The 23,599-nt window shown below is 42.8% G+C and overlaps 1 protein-coding gene across 1 annotated transcript; it reads left to right on the forward strand.

Moving 5' to 3' along the window:
• Positions 1 to 25: 25 nt before the first annotated feature.
• On the forward strand, positions 26 to 16,325 carry pak2b (p21 protein (Cdc42/Rac)-activated kinase 2b). Its single transcript, XM_084163431.1, has 15 exons — positions 26 to 235; positions 2,097 to 2,421; positions 8,887 to 8,993; positions 9,151 to 9,301; positions 9,388 to 9,419; positions 9,584 to 9,697; positions 9,814 to 9,946; positions 10,054 to 10,117; positions 10,266 to 10,314; positions 10,577 to 10,689; positions 10,879 to 10,996; positions 11,174 to 11,273; positions 14,572 to 14,768; positions 14,961 to 15,098; positions 15,211 to 16,325. Exons 2-15 carry the CDS (start codon positions 2,232 to 2,234, stop codon positions 15,295 to 15,297), a joined length of 1,593 nt encoding a protein of 530 aa, XP_084019557.1. The 5' UTR covers positions 26 to 235; positions 2,097 to 2,231; the 3' UTR covers positions 15,298 to 16,325.
• Positions 16,326 to 23,599: the final 7,274 nt, after the last annotated feature.

The raw sequence follows: 23,599 nt of genomic DNA on the forward strand, positions 1-23,599 counted from the left end.
ATATAATTGTTACACTACACGCCAGGGCGGTAGTTCTGCTTCCCTTCGCCATAGTCATATTTGTGGAATTATTCCCGGGCTGAAAAGATTGAAGAAAAAGTTATATAGGGAACTGTTGAAAACATACAATGGATTACTCTGTGTAATTCATGCAAGCGCTACATAATAGCGTAACTTGTGTAGCGTCTAGGGATTGGACCCAAGTTATATTCAACTTTTCTGTGGAGTCTTTCTGGTAAGTTGCGAGTCGCATAACAACGTCATTAGCAAAGATAGTAAAGACCGTTTTAGCGATTGCCGGTACCGAGGACACGCACGATCTAGCTAATCAATGCATTTGTTGCTTACCAAATGTACATGTGTATTATCAAGCAGGGTTCGTTATTGTCGGGCTTTCGTGCTACTGTACTAGTTGGAGAACTAGCTTGCCAGTGTAGCGCTAGCATAGCTAGGTAATTCACTCTCATGCACGCTTTTCTTAACAGTGCTAGCTAACGTTAGTTAGCTATGTGCAATTAGATTGCTGGTTAACTTAGCCTAACTAACCTGCGTTAGCTATCTTAGTTGAATAGCTAAAATAATGAGCTAACTGGCACTAATATAATCGTGGAATCATGCCTAACTATTTAGCCTGCAAGACGACAGAGCATCTGATCTTTCATCATACATCTGATCTTTAACTGTGACTTCTAGAATAATTTTCCATCTTGCAAATACACTTTTGGAACTTGGGGTGATCTGGAATGTGGAACTAGCTAGCTGACGTTACTATGTTGCACATTTCAGAAACCTTGGACTAATGTTAGGTAAATGGTATTGAATGTGGGGAGTGAGTGAGAGAATTGATATGTATGCCTCTACTTCTCTCCTTCCTAACTAGATAACGTTGCTGATATTGAAAGTTGATTATAATGGTCATCATACCAGTCCATTTCATGTGTTTCACGATAGTCTTGACATGGCTTCCTCTCTACATTTACTCTCTTTCATCTGATCTGAGAAGATGGATAGGTGTGAGAGCAATAGTGGAATAAGATGTCCTCCAATTAATTGGCTTTCCCCTGGCCACTTCTCTCACATCATTAGATGAAGGAGATAGCAAAGGATACAAATGAAAGGGAGACAGTGCCACACTGGTAATGTGGCTGCTTTTTGTGATGCTGCTTCTTTACTCAAGGTATTCCCTCTACTACAGAAATTATTAACCCTCTAAAAACCCACCACAGTCTGCACTCGCAGTGCTTTCCATAGCTCTGTATCACTCATCTTTCTGATAAATGACCGTGATTGCTGCATATCATCTATTCTAGACCCTACTGATCATCTTATCCAGTCCCTACATATCACCTCTACACCACACCCTATCCAGTGTTGTTATTGTACCCCACTCCCTCCTTCCATATAGACAGTTATGTTTAGAGTGTGAATGACTGTGTGCTATGATAATAGAGGAAATATGGTCTATGCTCAAATCTCTCCATAATCTCAGTGGAATGCTGAAATCATGCCAGGGAGAAAATGACCTCTGCAGGACAGATCTTCCTGTCTACATAAAGGTGCTTCTCAGCTGTGTAAAGTCAGTGTCACCCACAGCGATGTATAGAGGCCTCTAGTGCCCAAAAGCCCATTTTAGCATGGGCAGTGCCATTTAAGACTTTCACAATTTTTGAAGTAATCAACTGGGTGGGAAGGATCACAATTTCATCCAGGTCATCAGGAGGGATCAGCCAATGAATTATACTTGTGAACACAAATTCCATAAGTGCAGGTGGCAGTAAATTGCCAACCATGGCTTTATACCTGTTCAAACAATACTCATAGAAGTAGTAGAAGAAGAAAATGTACGACTTCAACATGGAGATGACCTCAATTGCGCTGCCCCTGCTCCCACAGACTCCGTAATGGGACAGATACAACTTTGCGATATCTATACATATCTATGTGTCACCTCAAGATCAAAATTCACAGGTTTACAACCACACAACTGAACTGGCCTCCAAAAGCAAAACCACCTAATCTGTTATGCAATGTGCATGTGCTCTTGTTCACCTGTCATTTGTGTGCTGAAGCTGATTATGTCTCTGTTTGTCTTGCAGATATCACTCCGCACTCTCCTTCTATTCTGATTCCCATTCCTGATCTCTCTGCACACACCTCTGTCTATTCTGCGCACTCTCGCTCCCTGTCTGTCTCTTTCTGTTACCCTCTCTGTCCTCCCCCTCCCTGTGGCCATGTGTGATAATGGTGATCCCGAGGACAAGCCCCCTGCCCCCCCGGTCAGGATGAGCAGCACCGTCTTCAGCACAGGCTCCAGCAAGGACCTGCTCTCAGCCAATCACAGCTCTAAGCCCCTGCCCTCGGTTCCAGAGGAGAGGAAACCCCGCAAAAAGATCATCTCCATTTTCTCAGGCGCAGAGAAAGGTCAGACGAGTCCATAGAGGTGGGGCACTGGGAGGGGCTCTAAAGCGTGGGTCAGCTGTCCCATTTCATTTTTTTAACACTAGAGAACCACTGGGCTTCGAGCCCCCCCCCCAGTCATTATGGCTGCAACATTCTAACAGTGTAATTAATACATTTCATAAACCAGGTTTCCATCCAACCCTTTTATGCGAGTGAAGTACGTATTTTTTTTTATGACCGGCCTGAATGAAACATTTGTCGGGACACTTACCAAATGTTGACAAAACAAAATACGCTAGACAAGGTGAGATCTTTTTATGTCGTAAAATGAATTATGCAAGAAATATTGGTGGAAACACTTATGTGCAAATATTCATATAATAAGCATCATATCGAAGTAGACTTAGAGTCACGCGATGACGTGTGGTCCTCCCACTACGGCTCATTGGGAAAGCATGCAGTTTTTTAGGCTACAGATGAAATAAGTTATGATGAATTTCACAGGGTGGTGAAAGTGCAAGGTGATGTTCGCATTCAAAAATTTGTCGCCAATTGAATGGAAACCTAGTTATATATGTTATCGCAAAAATAATTAGTTGGTTGTGTTTATGAAGGACTTAGATAACATAGAAAATAAAATAAAATAACACACTAGCATTTTCATTAGTTTCTGTTCCTGTAGGCTATATGTAAAAACTAAAAAACACATTCAAGTGTTCAATACATTTTTATTAGTGGAGTGCTTTTGTGACAACTATGAAACAGAAAGCATAGGCTATGTGTTGGAACGTGGTAACAGCTTATTTTTATAACAACAAAAAAATACCCCAACCACCAAGATGCGTGTCAAATGATGAAAACATCAGTAGCCTAATAAGTGCCACCTGTGCTTGAAATCATTAGTGGAAATCATCACAAAAGCAATAATAGCATTATAATCAATGTGTCTGACAGCAGTCAAATATTATCAGCTTGTGCTTACATGGTGTGCGTCTAAACGCAACAGCATCAGTTGGAGCATGTCACATAAACAACGAAAGCTGCTGAGTGCGTTGCTGATGTTTTTTGCTTGATGTGTAGGGTCTGCTCTCTCAGTGCTGATAATCGGCCCGTAGCATTGTAACCAGTATGGTCTATCCGAACGGTGCCGTCCCTTCCTCTCTCCTGTCTCACCGTTCCATTTGGTGGTGGCGCGGGCACCTGCTCATTTTTTTTAGGCCTCAGGTGTAGGTTCTGGAGAATAAGAATCATCATCAGAGATGCATTGATTCATTTCTTCCCCACCATCTGAGTTGTTTGCATTCAGATTTTGTAGTAATGCTGACGCAGCATGTGAATCCATTCATCTTGGTCTTCTTGCCATTGTAAATTACGCACACTTTCACTGTGTACTCCAAGTAGGCCAGAGTAGACTGATAAGACTGCTTGGATTCAATAGACTGATATAGGGTACATTCCATTTTGAGATCAGAATAGATCAATACAATAGAATGTCCGGCCCTGTTCTTCATTCACAATTGGTGATTTACATAATTATGCATTGTCAGCTTCCCCTCTGTAATCAACTCCCCCTTTCTCCCCCATCATACGTTACTTCATTTATTTAATTTGTTGATGTGTGAAGTTAATCTCATTCTCAGCTATGTAACAGGAACACGTAATGATGCCCTTAATCTTAATAGCCTTGCCCGTAATGGGGTGATTGAACATTGTGCATTTGCTAAAGTTACACTGGGTATATCGGCCACATCTATAATTACCGTCCGGCACATTGTCTAGGAAGGTACTATGTGGCACTGGTGGAAGATCCGACATCACCACCATTTGACTGATGTTGGGGGCGTGTCTGAAGACTACCCGCGGGGGTTCTTTAAACTTATTTTCCAGTTGTAGATCAGTGCTCAAGATGTGCCAGTGTTTTTTTAATGATGTGGTCGAACTGTTTACCAAGTGGGGAGTACTGAAGGAAGCACTGAACGCGTTGGTCAGGAGGGCGGGGTGGTTTGGGCGTGTGGCTGTCATCCTGGGTCATATTTTTTATAACGATCACTTGCGTCATGCAGCCATTCTTCTGGGTAATCCTGCTGTCTGAAATGCTCATCCAGATAGTTGGCTTGTTTGTCATAGTCACTCTGTGTACTACAAATCCTGCATATGCGACTGTATTAGCTGACGGGGAGGCTCTTTTTTTAGGGGTGTACAGTGCATTCGGAAAGTATTCAGACCCCTTGACTTTTTCCACATTTTGTTACGTTACAGCCTTATTCTAAAATTGATTAAATTGTTTATTCCCCCCCCTCATCAATCTACACACAATACCCCATAATGACAAAGCAAAATCAGATTTTTTGACATTTTTGCAAATGTATAAAATAAAAAAAACATTACATTTACATAAGTATTCAGACCCTTTACTCAGGTGTTGAAGCACATTTGGAAGCGATTACAGCCTAGAGTCTTCTTGGGTATGACACTACAAGCTTGGCACACCTGTATTTGGGGAGTTTCTCCCATTCTTCTCTGCAGATCCCCTCCCAGTCCCTGCCGCTGAAAAACATCCCCACAGCATGATGCTGCCATCACCATGCTTCACCGTAGGGATGGTGCCAGGTTTCCTCCATTTTTTACATTTACATTTTAGTCATTTAGCAGACGCTTTTATCCAGAGCGACTTACAGTTAGTGAGTGCATACATTTTTATTGTATTTTTCATACTGGCCCCCCGTGGGAATCGAACCCACAACCCTGGCGTTGCAAATGCCATGCTCTACCAACTGAGCTACATCCCTGCCGGCCATTCCCTCCCCTACCCTGGACGACACTGGGCCAATTGTGCGCCACCCCATGGGTCTCCAGACGTGACGCTTGGTATTCAGGCCAAAGAGTACAATCTTGGTTTCATCAGACCAGAGAATCTTGTTTCTCATGGTCTGAGAGTCCTTTAGGTGCCTTTTGGCAAACTCCAAGCAGGCTGTCATGTGGCTTTTACTGAGGAGTGGCTTCCATCTGGTCACTCTACCATAAAGGCCTGATTGGTGGAGTGCTGCAGAGATGGTTGTCCTTCTGGAAGGTTCTCCCATCTCCACAGAGGACCTCTGGAGCTCTGTCAGAGTGACCATCGGGTTCTTGATCACCTCCCTGATCAAGGCCGTTCTCCCCCGATTGCTCAGTTTGGCCGTGCGGCCAGCTCTAGGAAGAGTCTTGGTGGTTCCACACTTCTTCCATTTAAGAATGATGGAGGCCATTGTGTTCTTGGGGAACTTCAATGCTGCAGACATTTTTTGGTACCCTTCCCCAGATCTGTGCCTCGACACAATCCTGTCTTGGAGCTATACGGACAATTCCTTCGACCGCATGGCTTGGTTTTTGCTCTGACATGCACTGTCAACTATGGGACCTTTATATAGACAGGTGCGGGTCTTTCCAAATCATGTCCAATCAATTGAATTTACCACAGGTGGACTCCAATCAATGAAGTGTTTCAGGGTGCACCTGAGCTTAATTTCGAGTCTCATAGCAAAGGGTCTGAATACTTATGTAAATAAGGTATTTCTGTTTTTTATTTTTAATACAGTGAGGGGAAAGAAGTATTTGATCCCCTGCTGATTTTGTACGTTTGCCCACTGACAAAGACATGATCAGTCTATAATTTTAATGGTAGGTTTATTTGAACAGTCAGAGACAGAATAACAACAAAAAAATCCAGAAAAATGCATGTCAAAATGTTATAAATTAATTTGCATTTTAATGAGGGAAATAAGTACTTGACCCCTCTGAAAAACATGACTTAGTACTTGGTGGCAAAACCCTTGTTGGCAATCACAGAGGTCAGACGTTTCTTGTAGTTGGCCACCAGGTTTGCACACATCTCAGGAGGGATTTTATCCCACTCCTCTTTGCAGATCTTCTCCAAGTCATTAAGGTTTCGAGGCTGACGTTTGGCAACTCGAACCTTCAGCTCCTTCCACAGATTTTCTATGGGATTAAGGTCTGGAGACTGGCTAGGCCACTCCAGGACCTTAATGTGCTTCTTCTTGAGCCACTCCTTTGTTGCCTTGGCCGTGTGTTTTGGGTCATTGTCATGCTGGAATACCCATCCACGACCCATTTTCAATGCCCTGGCTGAGGGAAGGAGGTTCTCACCCAAGATTTGACGGTACATGGCCCCGTCCATCGTCCCTTTGATGTGGTGAAGTTGTCCTGTCCCCTTAGCAGAAAAACACCCCCAAAGCATAATGTTTCCACCTCCATGTTTGACGGTGGGGATGGTGTTCTTGGGGTCATAGGCAGCATTCCTTCTCCTCCAAACACGGCGAGTTGAGTTGATGCCAAAGAGGTCGATTTTGGTCTCATCTGACCTCAACACTTTCACCCAGTTCTCCTCTGAATCATTCAGATGTTCATTGACAAACTTCAGACGGGCCTGTATATGTGCTTTCTTGAGCAGGGGGACCTTGCGCGCACTGCAGGATTTCAGTCCTTCACGGCATAGTGTGTTACCAATTGTTTTCTTGGTGACTATGGTCCCAGCTGCCTTGAGATCATTGACAAGATCCTCCCGTGTAGTTCTGGGCTGATTCCTCACCGTTCTCATGATCATTGCAACTCCACGAGGTGAGATCTTGCATGGAGCCCCAGGCCGAGGGAGATTGACAGTTCTTTTGTGTTTCTTCCATTTGCGAATAATCGCACCAACTGTTGTCACTTTCTCACCAAGCTGCTTGGCGATGGTCTTGTAGACCATTCCAGCCTTGTTTAGGTCTACAATCTTGTCCCTGACATCCTTAATAATAATAATAATAATAATAATATGCCATTTAGCAGACGCTTTTATCCAAAGCGACTTACAGTCATGCGTGCATACATTTTTTTTGTGTATGGGTGGTCCCGGGGATCGAACCCACTACCTTGGCGTTACAAGCGCCGTGCTCTACCAGCTGAGCTACAGAGGACCACTCTTTGGAGAGCTCTTTGGTCTTGGCCATGGTGGAGAGTTTGGAATCTGATTGATTGATTGCTTCTGTGGACAGGTGTCTTTTATACAGGTAACAAGCTGAGATTAGGAGCACTCCCTTTAAGAGTGTGCTCCTAATCTCAGCTCGTTACCTGTATAAAAGACACCTGGGAGCCAGAAATCTTTCTGATTGAGAGGGGGTCAAATATTTATTTCCCTCATTAAAATGCAAATCAAATTCTAACATTTTTGACATGCGTTTTTCCTGATTTTTGTTGTTGTTATTCTGTCTCTCAATGTTCAAATAAACCTACCATTAAAATTATAGACTAATAATTTCTTTGTCAGTGGGCAAACGTACAAAATCAGCAGGGGATCAAATACTTTATTCCCTCACTGTACATTTGGTAAAATTTTCACTGTATCATTATGGGGTATTGTGTGTAGATTGATGAGGAACATTTGATATTTAATCAAGTTTAGAATAAGGCTGTAACGTTACAAAATGTGGAATAAGTCAAGAGGTCTAAATACTTTCCGAATGCGCTGTAGTGTGGAAGCTGTCTCCGCATAACAGGGAATTCCTGTCCGTCGGCGTCCTGTATTGGTCCGTGCTAAAGCCACCCCCTCCCTCTTAATCAAAATGTCAAGAAGGATTCTAACAACGACAGTATGTTATATAGACTTATTTAGGAAAAGTCAAGGACAGAGAGGGGCATGACTTTAAAAATGGCACAGTAATAAAAAAGATTACATGAATAAGCAGTCCAAATGACTGCTTTAGCGGTTCTGGTGTTAAAGGTACATTACCAGTAGAGGCTACATTTCATTCAGTGTATCTCAGTTCAGAACCAATCCATCTTATATTAGTTTCCATCTGTGTGCATCAGACTATCTAGTGGCAGTAGAGGTTGAATTTCGGTATGTCAAATCAAATGTTATTTGTCACATGCGCCGAATACAACAGGTGTAGACATTACAGTGAAATGCTTACTTACAAGCCCTTAACCAACAATGCAGTAAAAAATTAAATAAAAATAAAGTGTTCAGTAAAAAATAAAAGCAAATAACTAAAGAGCAGCAATAAAATAACAGTAGGGAGGCTATATACAGGGGTGTACCGGTACAGAGTCTATGTGCGGGGGCACCGGTTAGTCAAGGTAATTGAGGTAATATGTACATGTGGGTAGAGTGAAAGTGACTATGCATAAATAATAAACAGAGTAGCAGCAGCGTAAAAGAGGGGGATGGGGTGGGTGTGGGGGGGCAATGCAAATAGTCTGGGTAGCCATTTGATTAGATGTTCAGGAGTCTTATGGCTTGGGGGTAGAAGCTGTTAAGAAGCCTTTTGGACTTAGACTTGGCACTCCGGTACCGCTTGCCGTGCGGTAGCAGAGAGAACAGTCTATGACTAGGGTGGCTGGAGTCTTTGACAATTTTTAGGGCCAATTTCAGTCTGTTGTTGGATCTGATTACGTTTCAGCCCATTTATTAACAGAGAATGTAATGATGGTTTATTTGATGACTTTCAGGTGGTAGAAAGAAAGACCGGGACAAAGAACGACCAGAGATCTCTCCGCCTTCAGACTTTGAACACACCATCCACGTTGGCTTTGATGCTGTCACTGGGGAGTTCACTGTGAGTAGCCACACTATCCTCCGACTCTTCATCTCTTACTCCAGGTATACTCAAATCCCAGCCTGGAGGGCTGTAGTACTGCTAGTTTTCTTTCCTACCGGAGTTAGTTGCTTGACCCCTGACCCCCCCCCCCCCCCCGTATCCTCCTTGCTGATAGGGCATGCCAGAGCAATGGGCACGACTTCTCCAGACGTCAAACATCACCAAGTCCGAGCAGAAGAAGAACCCACAGGCTGTTCTCGACGTGCTCACATTCTATGACTCTACGGGCAACGGCCGCCAGAAATACCTCAGTTTCTCCTCCCCTGGTGAACTTTCACATGGATGAGACTTTACTGTTTTCTGTTTGTTACAGACTTTTTAAAGATTGCAATTGTTTCCCTTTCATTTTTAGAAAAGGATTGTTTCCCCGCAGGACCCCAGTCTGTAAGTACTACATTTGTCCTAGTGATGACTTACTAGCTACCTGAATAATATGGTGCTGCGATTTCTTGTTCCTTGACCTCACTCATGGCAGCCCAGAAAATATGTGAACAAAATATGTGTGGGCTATGTATGAAATGTGTATTATATATTTTATTCTGCATTAGCCGGTCAAAAATGTCACGGAACCCTCATCGACCAATATCAAGGACATTGATAATGATGATGATGATGAAGCTCCCCCACCCATTGTGGCACCACGTCCGGAATACACTAAGAGTGTGAGTAATTTTGACGGTTCACAACCTCAACTTCTCTTTCGCTCTTGCTCACTTTCTCCCTTATTCTCTCATGCTTATTTATTGTGTGTGTGTGTGCATGTGTGTTTGTCCTGCAGGTGTACACTCGCTCCGTCATTGACCCCATCCCCGCTCCAGCCGCATGTCCAGATGGAGACTCGGCCTCCAAGGCTGTAGACAGACAGAAGAAGAAGGGAAAGATGTCAGACGAGGAGATCATGGACAAACTGAGTAAACAAACAACATTTCTTACAATAGCAATGTTACAGGTAGTAAGACCCTTTTGTCAGGGGAAATCAGTATTGGTCTGGTCTGTATAATCATATATTTGCTCACAGGAACTATAGTCAGCATTGGAGATCCCAAAAAGAAGTACACGAGATATGAAAAAATTGGACAGGGGTAAGTGTAAGTTTATTTAAAGGTGGTAATTGGGGTGTATTTGAGTGCACTGTGTATGGGGCCTTATTTGTGCATGGGAAGAGAGGGTGTGTGTGACAGACGTGTGTGTCCGAGTTATTCAAAAAACGTAAACATTGTCCACACACAGGGCTTCGGGGACAGTGTACACAGCCATTGATGTCGCCACAGGACAGGAGGTAAAGGGGAATTAAGGGTTGTCATTGGTTGACTGACCGGGGATGGATAGAGGAGAATAAGTGAAAGGAAGGAGACATTGAAAGACAGTTGAGGAATGACATGTAAGGGGGGGGCAGAGACTAGATACAGAGAGACAGAAATGGGGAAAGAGTTTGAGAACTGTTAGCCTGGCAGCAGATGTGAGATTGCAAGATAACTAATCACTCTCCCATTTTAGAGGATCATTTTGAACCTTTCCTTCTTTCTGGGTGTTTCTCACAGGTGGCCATTAAACAGATCAACCTACAGAAGCAGCCCAAGAAGGAGCTGATCATAAATGAAATTATGGTGATGAAAGAGTTAAAGAACCCGAATATTGTCAACTTCGTAGACAGGTAATAGAATGGTCAAATATATATAATTAACCTTAACAGCACTAACTTTGGTGTAAGTTAGATGTACCAAACCTCACCTCCTGGTGATGGTGAGACTCTAGAGGTCCTGGAACACATTGGGTGTACAATATTGTACAATACAATATACCCTAACGACCTCTCTGGCTTTGGTGTCTGTGTGTTTGTCAGTTTCCTGGTGGGAGAGGAGCTCTGTGTGGTGATGGAGTACTTGGCTGGTGGCTCGCTGACTGATGTGGTGACAGAGACCTGCATGGATGAGGCTCAGATAGCTGCTGTCTGCAGAGAGGTGACCAGCTCTTATACGGCACACAGCGTTAACCTTTACATGTTTACCCTTTAACACTGGCTGGGTGAGAAACTTGTGTTTGTTCACATGTAGAGCCTTTATTTTATATGGAAATATTGACTTTTTTCCTTCATAACCATCCCTCTCTCTGTCTCTTATTGGTTTCCCCATCTGAAGTGTTTACAAGCACTGGAGTTCCTTCATGCGAACCAGGTCATCCATCGTGACATCAAGAGTGACAACGTGCTACTGGGGATGGATGGCTCTGTCAAGCTCAGTGAGTCTCCCGCTACCCCCTAAACAACCCCAGGCTGGTCATGGTCTATGTAGAGTTGTAGAGGAAGTAACAGCACTAATAGTTGGGGGTAGATATTTAACTTGTTGACCGTCTGTGGTAGTGGTGCACGAGTCAGCTGTTTGTTCACCAGCACCCGCCCACAATGGCTAATAACCCATCCTCAACCGCCTGACTATACAGTGGGGAGAACAAATATTTGATACACTGACGATTTTGCAGGTTTTCCTACTTACAAAGCATGTAGAGGTCTGTAATGTTTATCATAGATGCACTTCAACTGTGAGAGACGGAATCTAAAACAAAAATCCAGAAAATCACATTGTATGATTTTTAAGTAATTAATCTGCATTTTATTGCATGACATAAGTATTTGATACATCAGAAAAGAAGACTTTAATATTTGGTACAGAACCCTTTGTTTGCAATTACAGAGATCATACGTTTCCTGTAGGTCTTGACCAGGTTTGCACACACTGCAGCAGGGATTTTGGCCCACTCCTCCATACAGACCTTCTCCAGATCCTTCAGGTTTCGGGGCTGTCGCTGGGCAATACGGACTTTCAGCTCCCTCCAAAGATTTTCTATTGGGTTCAGGTCTGGAGACTGGCTAGGCCACTCCAGGACCTTGAGATGCTTCTTACGGAGCCACTCATTAGTTGCCCTGGCTGTGTGTTTCGGGTCGTTGTCATGCTGGAAGACCCAGCCACGACCCATCTTCAATGCTCTTACTGAGGGAAGGAGGTTGTTGGCCAAGATCTCGCGATACATGGCCCCATCCATCCTCCCCTCAATACGGTGCAGTCGTCCTGTCCCCTTTGCAGAAAAGCATCCCCAAAGAATGATGTTTCCACCTCCATGTTTCACGGTTGGGATGGTGTTCTTGGGGTTGTACTCATCCTTCTTCTTCCTCCAAACACGGCGAGTGGAGTTTAGACCAAAAAGCTATATTTTTGTCTCATCAGACCACATGACCTTCTCCCATTCCTCCTCTGGATCATCCAGATGGTCATTGGCAAACTTCAGACGGGCCTGGACATGCGCTGGCTTGAGCAGGGGGACCTTGCGTGCGCTGCAGGATTTTAATCCATGACGGCGTAGTGTGTTACTAATGGTTTTCTTTAGACTGTGATCCCAGCTCTCTTCAGGTCATTGACCAGGTCCTGCCGTGTAGTTCTGAGCTGATCCCTCACCTTCCTCATGATCATTGATGCCCCACGACGTGAGTTCTTGCATGGAGCCCCAGACCGAGGGTGATTGACCGTCATCTTGAACTTCTTCCATTTTCTAATAATTGCGCCAACAGTTGTTGCTTTCTCACCAAGCTGCTTTCCTATTGTCCTGTAGCCCATCCCAGCCTTGTGCAGGTCTACAATTGTATCCCTGATGTCCTTACACAGCTCTCTAGTCTTGGCCATTGTGGAGAGGTTGGAGTCTGTTTGATTGAGTGTGTGGACAGGTGTCTTTTATACAGGTAACGAGTTCAAACAGGTGCAGTTAACACAGGTAATGAGTGGAGAACAGGAGGGCTTCTTAAAGAAAAACTAACAGGTCTGTGAGAGCCGGAATTCTTACTGGTTGGTAGGTGATCAAATACTTATGTCATGCAATAAAATGCAAATTAATTACTTACATACAATGTGATTTTCTGGATTTTTGTTTTAGATTCCGTCTCTCACAGTTGAAGTGTACCTAATAATAAATAATAATAAGCCATTTAGCAGACGCTTTTATCCAAAGCGACTTACAGTCATGGGTGCATACATTATTTTTTTTTGTGTATGGGTGGTCCCGGGGATTGAACCCACTACCTTGGCGTTACAAGCGCCGTGCTCTACCAGCTGAGCTACAGAGGACCACTTATGATAAAAATGACAGACCTCTACATGCTTTGTAAGTAGGAAAACCTGCAAAATTGGCAGTGTATCAAATACTTGTTCTCCCCACTGTATATGATAAAGTGAAAATCTGAGGGCCGCACCCGACCCTAACTCGCTAATTTAGAAAATGCACTGTACACTACCTATAGTCAGAGACCGCAGAACGATTTTTTTGACAGGGGGTGCAGGATTTGTTTTGCCTGATTTAGATATGTTTCTGCTTATAATATCTGACATTTTGGTAGGCTATTTGTTAGTCAAGCTTCTCTTCTGTCATTATAGGTTGTCCTAGAAGACTAAATAAACCCTTGCTCACCAGGATGTCATAAATGAATAGAATTAATGCTTCAATCTAGTTGACATCTGTAAAGTTTTCTCTGTCATATCTGCTTATTTTGCGGAGCAAAGACGTTTAGGGACCTGGGGAAAAAATGCAATAACAAATAAATTAATAAACGGAAAGGTTGTCTGTGGAAAATGTCCAAATGACATCAATTTGATCGGTTGTGTGGAAAAAAAGATCTGTGAAAACGACCCAACGTGTTTCTGATAAGATTTCAGTTTGGCTTGGATGCATGTTTTATGTGGTTGAAATACTATCAGCTTTTATGATGCTGATAAAGATAGCACATCTACAGATGGTATCTAACTGCGCATTCTCTCAAGATGCTGAAATAAATAAAAAATATTTATCCACTCCTTTTCCCAAGTCAAAATGTTGCCTACATTTGGTGTATCATTTTACTGCAAGAAATGCTTAATTCTGCAGTAGTTAAATTAAGCCTATGTGAAAGGTTATAGACCTACAGTCAGTGTCCAGATTTCAGTTTCCATTTAACCCATCTGAACAGTAGGCTACAGTTCCCTTGATGTGCCATAAGCCTATTTGAAGTCCTGGTCTTGTGATTGTCGAATTTGTATAGCGCCTCACAATCATCACACATAGGCCTAACATAGCCAGCACTGCTATCATCCTCTTTTATCACCTCAACAAATCTTTCACAAACATTGATTAACAAATAGCCTATCAAAATGTCGGAAATTATTACCATAAACATATCTAAATCGGGCAACAACAACAACAACAAACTCCACCCCCTGTCAAAAAAAATTGTTCTTTGACTGTAGCCTATAGCACGTTTTCTATATTTGTGGGTTAGGGTATGGTGTGGGCCTCAGATTTCCACTTTATCACATATAGTCGGGCGGTTGCGGATGGGTTATTAGCATTTGTGGGCAGCTGATCCGCGCACCACTAATCTACATCCTATGAAAGAGAAGTACCATTTTGGCAAGGATAGTTAACAAATGACTATTATAAGCTAGTGCTGCTGTTTGTAGTGCTACTATTCAGTCTCCATCTCTCTTTGAGTTCTCCCACCTCCCATTTCTTTGTGCAGCCGATTTTGGTTTCTGCGCCCAGATCACTCCAGAGCAGAGCAAGCGCAGCACCATGGTGGGTACGCCTTACTGGATGGCACCTGAGGTGGTGACCCGGAAGGCCTATGGGCCAAAGGTTGATATCTGGTCCCTGGGCATCATGGCCATTGAGATGGTTGAGGGGGAGCCTCCATACCTCAATGAGAACCCGCTAAGAGTAAGTGAATCGAAGAGTAGCACCGTCCTAAAATGCGATTTCTTTGTTTTACTATATCATAGTGCATCAAAAGCTAGTTCCATAGTGATACAAGACTGACATGGATGTAACAGGGAGACTTTTCCAGCACATTTGTAAGGTATCTCACAGTTCTAGTCTTCCCCTCTGCCCTCTCTCCTCTCCTCCCCACAGGCACTGTACCTGATTGCTACCAATGGCACTCCAGAGCTGCAGAACCCAGAAAAGCTGTCCCCCATCTTCAGAGACTTCCTTAACCGCTGCCTGGAAATGGATGTGGAGAAGAGAGGCGGGGGCAAAGAGCTGCTGCAGGTGATGCCCCATTTTATCTATGGCTTCCTTTTGTGATTTGCTCTTCTACTCTTGTGTACTACAATAGAGATGAGCTCCAATGTTAACCATACTCGCTTTCCTGTTTGTCTAGCATCCCTTCCTGAAGCTGGCAAAGCCCCTCTCCAGTCTTACACCTCTCATCTTGGCTGCTAAGGAGGCCATGAAAGGCAACCGTTAACCGAACAAACAACCATGCCTTCCCATACTGTGCCAGATTTGAGGTTTTGTGCCAGACAATAGACTGAGTGACACGCCCACTCTATATGCTCCAGCCTGATAAGCCCTTACAAACCTCACTGTGAAGAAGACCAAAAACATCCAGAGCTGGCCATATGAACTCTTTGATTCTCACTCAAATGTTTGAAGACCACTCAAATGAAAGTGCTTATGTTCAAAGCCAGGCTTCGTTATTTTGTACAAGAAAACATTTTTTTTGTGGGGGGCACGTTGGGGCTAGATTTGTATTTAACATGGAATGAAGATATCTAGTTCTTACTTTTTGGAAGAAATATTACTGCCTTAAACAAATGTAAAACATTGCCTAATGTATTGTTGATTGTATCAGATTATGTTTCTTTTCCCATATATATTTTGTTCCTTGTCGTTTTTACTTTCTAGCTTGTTAGTGTCCTCTTAGGCATTTTGATACTTGAATTTCATTTGTGTCCCCACTGTGATCATGTTATGGGCCTCTCATTTAATGAAAACTGTTTATCCCACCTGGTGCCACATTTAATCTTTGGTCTTTTCTCATTTGTTATAGGACAGACATTTCAAAACATTCCCATGATTACAGTGAATATGGTGATATTGATGACGATATAGGGTTGCCTCATTTGGCAGTGCTACGAGTGTTTTCCCTCCTGTATCATTAGTCCCTTGGTAGTAGATGTGCACCTTATGGGCAAATTCAATGGTAGAATGACAGGGAAGTTCTTGCTTGTGCAAATGTTCTTTGTTCTTATAATTTTTTTAATCTATATTGTACACTTTTTGTGTAATTTAGGACTGTAGCTTAGAAATGTGCTTGTTCATGTGTATATTGTGTACCTAACTAGACGGAAAACAGTGGATATCAGGCCCGGGTACCTTTTTTATAGGCTAGAGAAGGCAATGTATATTTACTGTTTAATTTTTTCTATTTGGATGACTAACAATCTGACAATTGTATGCAAATTCAAATAAATGCAGCTGTTTTTGTCCTTATTCTTGATTTCAAGAATTCTTCTTTCTGTATACTAGGATTCTAACTTGAATGGAGACGTGTGAAAGCCACACTTTGTAAGATACCATCAGAGTGGGCTCATGGAATGACATTCCACGAGAGCATTATTCTAAAACAAGATTGGGAGCCATTACATTTTGTTAAAGTAGCCCAAGAAAAACAAAGATGTCATGTTTTTGGTTGTCTTATCTTGTGTATGTATGCATGTATAATAAGTCAGATTGTTCAGTCAAGGGTTATTTCATTAATTGAAAATCTTATAGAATGAATTAGTGTGTGTGTGTAGATATCCTGGGTAACTCCCACTACTGTAGATGGGAGTATGTCCAGGCAGAACCATTCTACCCGCAGGAACGTGGCACCGGTACAGCGCCTGGACTGAGAGGGTAAGGTCTGCCAGAACCTGACACACACACACACACACTCTTGATCTATACTTACTCATAACAATGTCCTGACCTTACCAGGTACATACAGAGAAAGATCTACGATTTGAGAAGGAAATGCGCCACACGCTACTATTTTTCTTGCCAATGCAATATCCAATTATCCAATCAGAAGCGTGTCATAGACAGTCGGTCAGATACTCACCAAAATTGTCTTGCCAACATTTCGTCGTCGAGGAGCTGTTGGTGAACATGACTCTTTAAAATAATGCATGGAAATTAGTTTTTGTAAATAACTAGAACAAAAAGATTGAGGCATTTAATTGATTTCTGCGCCATGCGCTATTTTCAGGAGCATTATCAAGAAGGGGCACATGCACCTTCACCAGAAATATGGCTTGTCATCATTTGACCCTTGGTGAGCTGGAAATACATTAAATCTATAGTTGATACAAAATCTATAATTGATACAAGAATGACCACTTTACTCCAAGCATAGTCCATGTAAGATTTGCAAAGGTTGGTTTTTGTTTACACAAGGTTTCTCAATGCAAAGTCTGTTCTCTGCTAAATCTATTCTCTGCAGCGAGTCTGCACATGTTGGGTGGCAACAGTTATTTTGAGAAATTGGACTAGGATAATGAGGATTAGTCAACTAGTTAGATATCAAAAGATGAAGGCCTATTATAATTTGAACTTTAAATTATTTTAATCCGAATGTGAACGTTGTGAACCTTGCTGGCGCACAACCTCGCCCTAGGGCACAGGCCAACATGTGTAGAGTTGATTCTAGGATTAGAATTGATTTTGCATATCAAATGAACATGAATAATGACCGCCTACACAAAAGTTCCCAATGCGAACTGGACTAAAGATTGTGTAAATCATATCGAGACTAAAACATCAGTAATCTTATCGAGACTAAAACATCAGTCATTGTGTGGCGTGTGAGGAAACAACTTGGCCTCACCATTGTTAAAATCAACAATCGCTTTTGACAGTGACACTGAATAGATACACTTGCGATTTGCTCCAGTCACTTTGTATCCATCTGTTGTTTTGTTTGGACTGAGCATTTTATGATTAAAGTTTTGTAGAAATTGCATGATTAGAAAGCTACATTATTCTCTCCAGCGTAGTCTGCAGGTCATGGATGCGGTGGCAACAGTTTTGTGGATAAGTTATTTTGGCCTCCCAAGTTTAGGCTATTTCTCCGTGCTAGAGTGCCACCTGTTGGTCATACTATTGATATATTTTTGTATTTATTGAATTCTAATCTTTCTCATGACGTTTACAGCTGTCCAATTGAGATGCAAATGATGAGTGCAGTATTACATGTATGCTGTCATGCATAAATGACTGTTGTATGAAACGATGTATAGACCTATGTTTTTATGTAGAGATAAGCATTGGTGGTTCAGTGGTAGAATTCTCGCCTGCCACGCGGGAGGCCCGGGTTCGATTCCCGGCCAATGCATTAACATGTTTTGCTTCGGTCACCGATGTTATTTTTGTTTATAGAAGGGTTGGTTGTAGCCATGAAGTGCTTTGAAAGGCTGGTCATGGGTCACATCAACACCATTATCCCAGAAACCCTAGACCCACTCCAATTTGCATACCGCCCCAACAGATCCACAGATGATGCAATCTCTATTGCACTCCACACTGCCCTTTCCCACCTGGACAAGAGGAACACCTACGTGAGAATGCTATTCATTGACTACAGCTCAGCGTTCAACACCATAGTGCCCTCAAAGCTCATCACTAAGCTAAGGATCATGGGACTAAACACCTCCCTCTGCAACTGGATCCTGGACTTCCTGACGGGCCGCCCCCAGGTGGTAAGGGTAGGTAACAACACATCTGCCACGCTGATCCTCAACACGGGGGCCCCTTAGGGGTGCGTGCTCAGTCCCCTCCTGTACTCCCTGTTCACCCATGACTGCATGGCCAGGCACGACTCCAACACCATCATTAAGTTTGCCGACGACACAACAGTGGTAGGCCTGATCACCAACAATGATGAGACAGCCTATAGGGAGGAGGTCAGAGACCTGGCCATGTGGTGCCAGGATAACAACCTCTCCCTCAACGTGACCAAGACAAAGGAGATGATTGTGGACTACAGGAAAGAAAAGAGGACTGAGCACGCCCCCATTCTCATCGACGGGCTGTAGTGGAACAGGTTGAGAGCTTCAAATTCCTTGGTGTCCACATCACCAACAAACTATCATGGTCCAAACACACCAAGACAGTCGTGAAGAGGGCATGACAAAGCCTATTTCCCCTCAGGAGACTGAAAAGATTTGGCATGGATCCTCAAAATGTTCTACAGCTACACCATCGAGAGCATCCTGACTGGTTGCATCACCGCCTGGTATGGCAACTGCTCGGCCTCCGACCGCAAGGCACTACAGAGGGTAGTGCGTACGGCCCAGTACATCACTGGGGCCAAGCTTCCTGCCATCCAGGACCTCTATACCAGCGGTGTCAGAAGAAGGCCCTCAAAATTGTCAAAGACTCCATCCACCCTAGTCATAGACTGTTCTCTCTGCTACCGCACGGCAAGCGCTAGCGGAGCACCATGGCTAGGTCCAAAAGGCTTCTCAACAGCTTCTACCCCCAAGCCATAAGACTCCTGAACAGCTAATCATGGCTACCCGGACTATTTGCACTGCCCCCCCACCCCCACCCCATATTTTTATGCTGCTGCTACTTTGTTAATTATTTATGCATAGTCACTTTAACTCTACCCACATGTACATATTACCTCAACTACCTCAATTAGCCGGTGCCCCCGCACATTGACTCTGCACCGGTACCCCCCTGTATATAGCCTCCCTACTGTTATTTTATTTTATTTCTGCTCTTTTTTTCTCAACACTTTTTTGTTGTTGTTTTATTTTACTTTTTTATTAAAAAATAAATGCATTGTTGGTTAAGGGCTGTAAGTAAGCATTTCACGGTAATGTCTACACCTGTTGTATTCGGCGCATGTGGCAAATAAAATGTGATTTGATTTGATTTGACAATGAGCACTTGTTGTCTCTCAAATATATTGTTACAGTTGTTGGTTAGCTAGCTAGTGAATTTTAGCCATATTAGCATAGACGTGATATCAGTCAAAACACCTCAAAACAAGACATGGTATCAAGAACAAGATAAAACTAGCTGAAACGAGCCACCTATGATTCCCTACATGGCAGCTTCTTGTCATTGTTGCTAGTTATCTGGCCATCCAGAATCACAACAACATACTGACTTCTGCCCCATTGAAGCGTGCGCATCGTTTTCGTGACGTTGTCAGCTAATCCATCTATTTTGTTGTTATCCGTTCTTCCCTCTAACACTTCTTGTAGTATGTTTACCTGCTTCGATCCCTGTGGTTAACTTATTTGCATTTATTATGGATCTCCATTAGGTTCCTTATAAAATTTTAAAAACATAACAATACATTCATAACAGATTTCACAACACACTAAGTGTGTGCCCTCAGGCCCCTACTTACAACACAAAATCCATGTGTACATGTGTGTATAGTGCGTATGTTATCATGTGTGTGTTGTACCAACAACAATGAGACAGCCAACAGGGAGGAGATGAGGGCTCTCGGAGTGTGGTGTTAGGAAAATAACCTCTCACTGAACGTAAAAAACAAACAAGGAAATTATCGTGGACTTCAGGAAACAGCAGAGGGAGTAGCCCCCTATCCACATTGACGGGACAGCAGTGGAGAAGGTGGCAAGTTTTAAGTTCCTCTGCGTACATATCACTGACAAACTAAAATGGTCCACCCACACAGACAGTGTCGTGAAGAAGGCGCAACAGCATCTCTTCAACCGCAGGAGGCTGAATACATGTGGTCTGTCACCTAAAACCCTCAAAAACGTTTACAGATGCACAATTGAGAGCATCCTGTCGGGCTGTATCACCGCCTGGTACGGCAACTGCATCGCCCACAACCGCGGGGCTCTTCAGAGGGTGGTGCGGTCTGCACATCGCATCACCGGGGGCAAACTACCTGCCCTCCAGGACTCCTACAGCACCCGATGTCACAGGAAGGCCAAAAAGATCATCAAGGACAACTACCACCCGAGCCACTGCCTGTTCACCCCGCTATCATCCAGAAGGCGAAGTCAGTACAGGTGCATCAAAGCTGGGACCGAGACTGAAAAACAGCTTCTATCTCAAGGCCATCAGACTGTTAAACAGCCATCACTAGCACAGAGAGGATACTGCCTACATACAGACTTGAAAATCACTGGCCACTTTAATAAATGGAACACTAGTCACTTTAATAATGCCACTTTAATTATGTTTACATATTTTGCATTACCCATCTCATATGTATATACTGTATTCTTTACTATCTTAATAATGTTTACATATTTGCATTACGCATCTCATATGTATATACTGTATTCTATACTATCTATTGCATCTTAGCCTATGCCACTCTGATAATGACATTGCTCATCCATATATTTATATATTCTTATTCCATTCCTTTACTTAGATTTGTGTGTATTAGGTTTTTGTTGTGGAACTGTTAGATATTACTTGCTAGATATTGCTGCACTGTCGGAACTAGAAACACAAGCATGTTGCTACACTAACAACTGCTAACCATGTGTATGTGACCAATACATTTGATGTGTCTGTGCCTATGTTTGTGTTGCTTCACAGTCCCTGCTGTTCCATAAGGTGTATTTTTATCTGTTTTTTAAAATCTGATTCTACTGCTTGCATCAGTTACCTGATGGGGAATAGAGTTCCATGTAGTCATGGCTCTATGTAGTACTGTGCGCCTCCCATAGTATTTTCTGGACTTGGGGACTGTGAAGAGACCTCTGGTGGCATGTCTTGTGGGGTATGCATGGGTGTCTGTAGCTCAGTTGGTAGAGCATGGCGCTTGCAACGCCAGGGTTGTGAGTTCGTTTCCCACGGGGGGCCAGTATGAAAATGTATGCACTCACTAACAGTAAGTCGCTCTGGATAAGAGCGTCTGCTAAATGACTAAAATGTGTCTGAGCTGTGTGCTAGTTGTTTAAACAGACAGCTCTGTGCTTGTAACATGTCTCACAAATACAAGTAGTGATGAAGTCAATCTCTCCTCCACTTTGAGCCAGGAGAAATTGATATGCATATTATTCATGTTTGCTCTCTGTGTACATCCAAGCGCCAGCCGTGCTGCCCTGTTCTGAGCCAATTGCAATTTTCCCTCTTTGTGGCACCTGACCACACGACTGAACAGTAGTCCAGGTGCGACAAAACTAGAGCCTGTAGGACCTGCCTTGTTGATAGTGCTGTTAAGAAGGTAGAGCAGCGCTTTATTATGGACAGACTTGGTCAATCAGGAAGTCACGTTGCGTTTTCATATATTATTTTTTAGGTAGCTACATCATGATTTAAAGATGCACTATGCAGAAATCGCTCTGCCATTTCCTGGTTGCTAAGATTCGAATAGTTCCCCTCATTTCAGTTTATGTGACAAAACAAGCAAGTGTAGTTTAGAGAATCAGTGTACCATCTAAACCGCTGTGAAACATATTTTCCATAAGCAAACATATTGTATTTTCAGCTGTTTTAAAGCTGGTGTACAAAACCGAAAGTAAAATACGCAAAAACGAAACATATTTTACCATTGACAATGGCTGCAAATCAACTGCAATCATTTCTGTAATCAGCACTGTGATTTTCTCACTCTGTCCCTTATCACACCGATGCCAGCAATGGGTGCACCTGTACTGCCAATGTAGCTCAATTCCACCTTGCAAAGTTTACATTTCATCACCTTCTCATTTAACTTCTCAAAGTAGCCTATTGTCATACAGAAATTCGCTGCTGTCGCTTCCCTTTCTCACTCTGCCATTTTCCCAACTGTTAACGATGATGACGTGCGGAGCACTTTATATCCGTGGCAAATAATTTCAAAGATGCAGATCTCTTACTTAACAGCATTGTTGCATTAGGTATTTGTTTAATTAAACCTTTTCCATTTAGGATGATGATCGGGGCCTGTTAGTGGTAGTTTTTTGATAACTGCATTGTAATTTAAATTTTGTAAAATACATTTAAAAACGTTTTTCTGTTAGAGATTTTTTTCAAAGTTTAAATGTTCACACCCCTAATTCACACCCCTGAGTCAATACATGTTAGAATCACCTCTGGCAGCGATTACAGCTGTGAGTATTTCTGGGGAAGTCTCTAAGAGCTTTGCACACCTGGATTGTACAATATTTGCATTATTCTTTAAAAAATTCTTCAAGCTCCATCAAGTTGGTTGTTGATCATCGCTAGATCATCGCTAATCATAGAATGACATAGAATCCCTATTTATTCAATAGGATCTCTCTGGGCCTAGTTGTAAAGATTTGTTATTTAACTTTTAAAATGTATTACCTTTTTATTGTGGCATCAACACAACCAGTCATGATGTTATCATCAGATTGTCAATCACTTCAAAGGACTCCTTTACTAGGCTACCCGTGCATGTTCATCCACTCACAACATACAGTATTTCCAGCCTCCAAACAGTGGTGAATGGAAAGAGACATCTGTTACACAAAACACCAAAACGTGTAATGATTAGGCCACTGTTGTACCCGCGTGTCTCTGTGTTGGCAAACTGTCAGTGTTTTCGTCTAACCACATCGCATTTTGGAGCGTAGGTACCACCCGTTTTCAAGTCCATTCGCTCACTTTTCATGCCTCTGACATGCGGTAATGATAAAAAGTGGTGTAATAGCCTACAGATTTCTTGACATTTAGTTTTAATTATTGTGATAGGCTCATGTTTTACCGGTACGGCATACCCCCACTATTTATTTTGCGGGACACTGTACTGAACCGTAGGAGCTTACTTCCAC

Source organism: Coregonus lavaretus (assembly GCF_964263955.1).
Source record: "Coregonus lavaretus genome assembly, chromosome: 6".
In the NCBI taxonomy this organism is placed as follows: domain Eukaryota; kingdom Metazoa; phylum Chordata; class Actinopteri; order Salmoniformes; family Salmonidae; genus Coregonus; species Coregonus lavaretus.

Coding starts and splice junctions, on each gene's coding strand:
- pak2b (XM_084163431.1), top strand. CDS start 2,232: ATGTGTGATAATGGTGATCCCGAGGACAAGCCCCCTGCCCCCCCGGTC. Junction 2,422..8,886: donor TTTCTCAGGCGCAGAGAAAG/GTCAGACGAGTC, acceptor GATGACTTTCAG/GTGGTAGAAAGAAAGACCGG. Junction 11,274..14,571: donor GGATGGCTCTGTCAAGCTCA/GTGAGTCTCCCG, acceptor TTCTTTGTGCAG/CCGATTTTGGTTTCTGCGCC.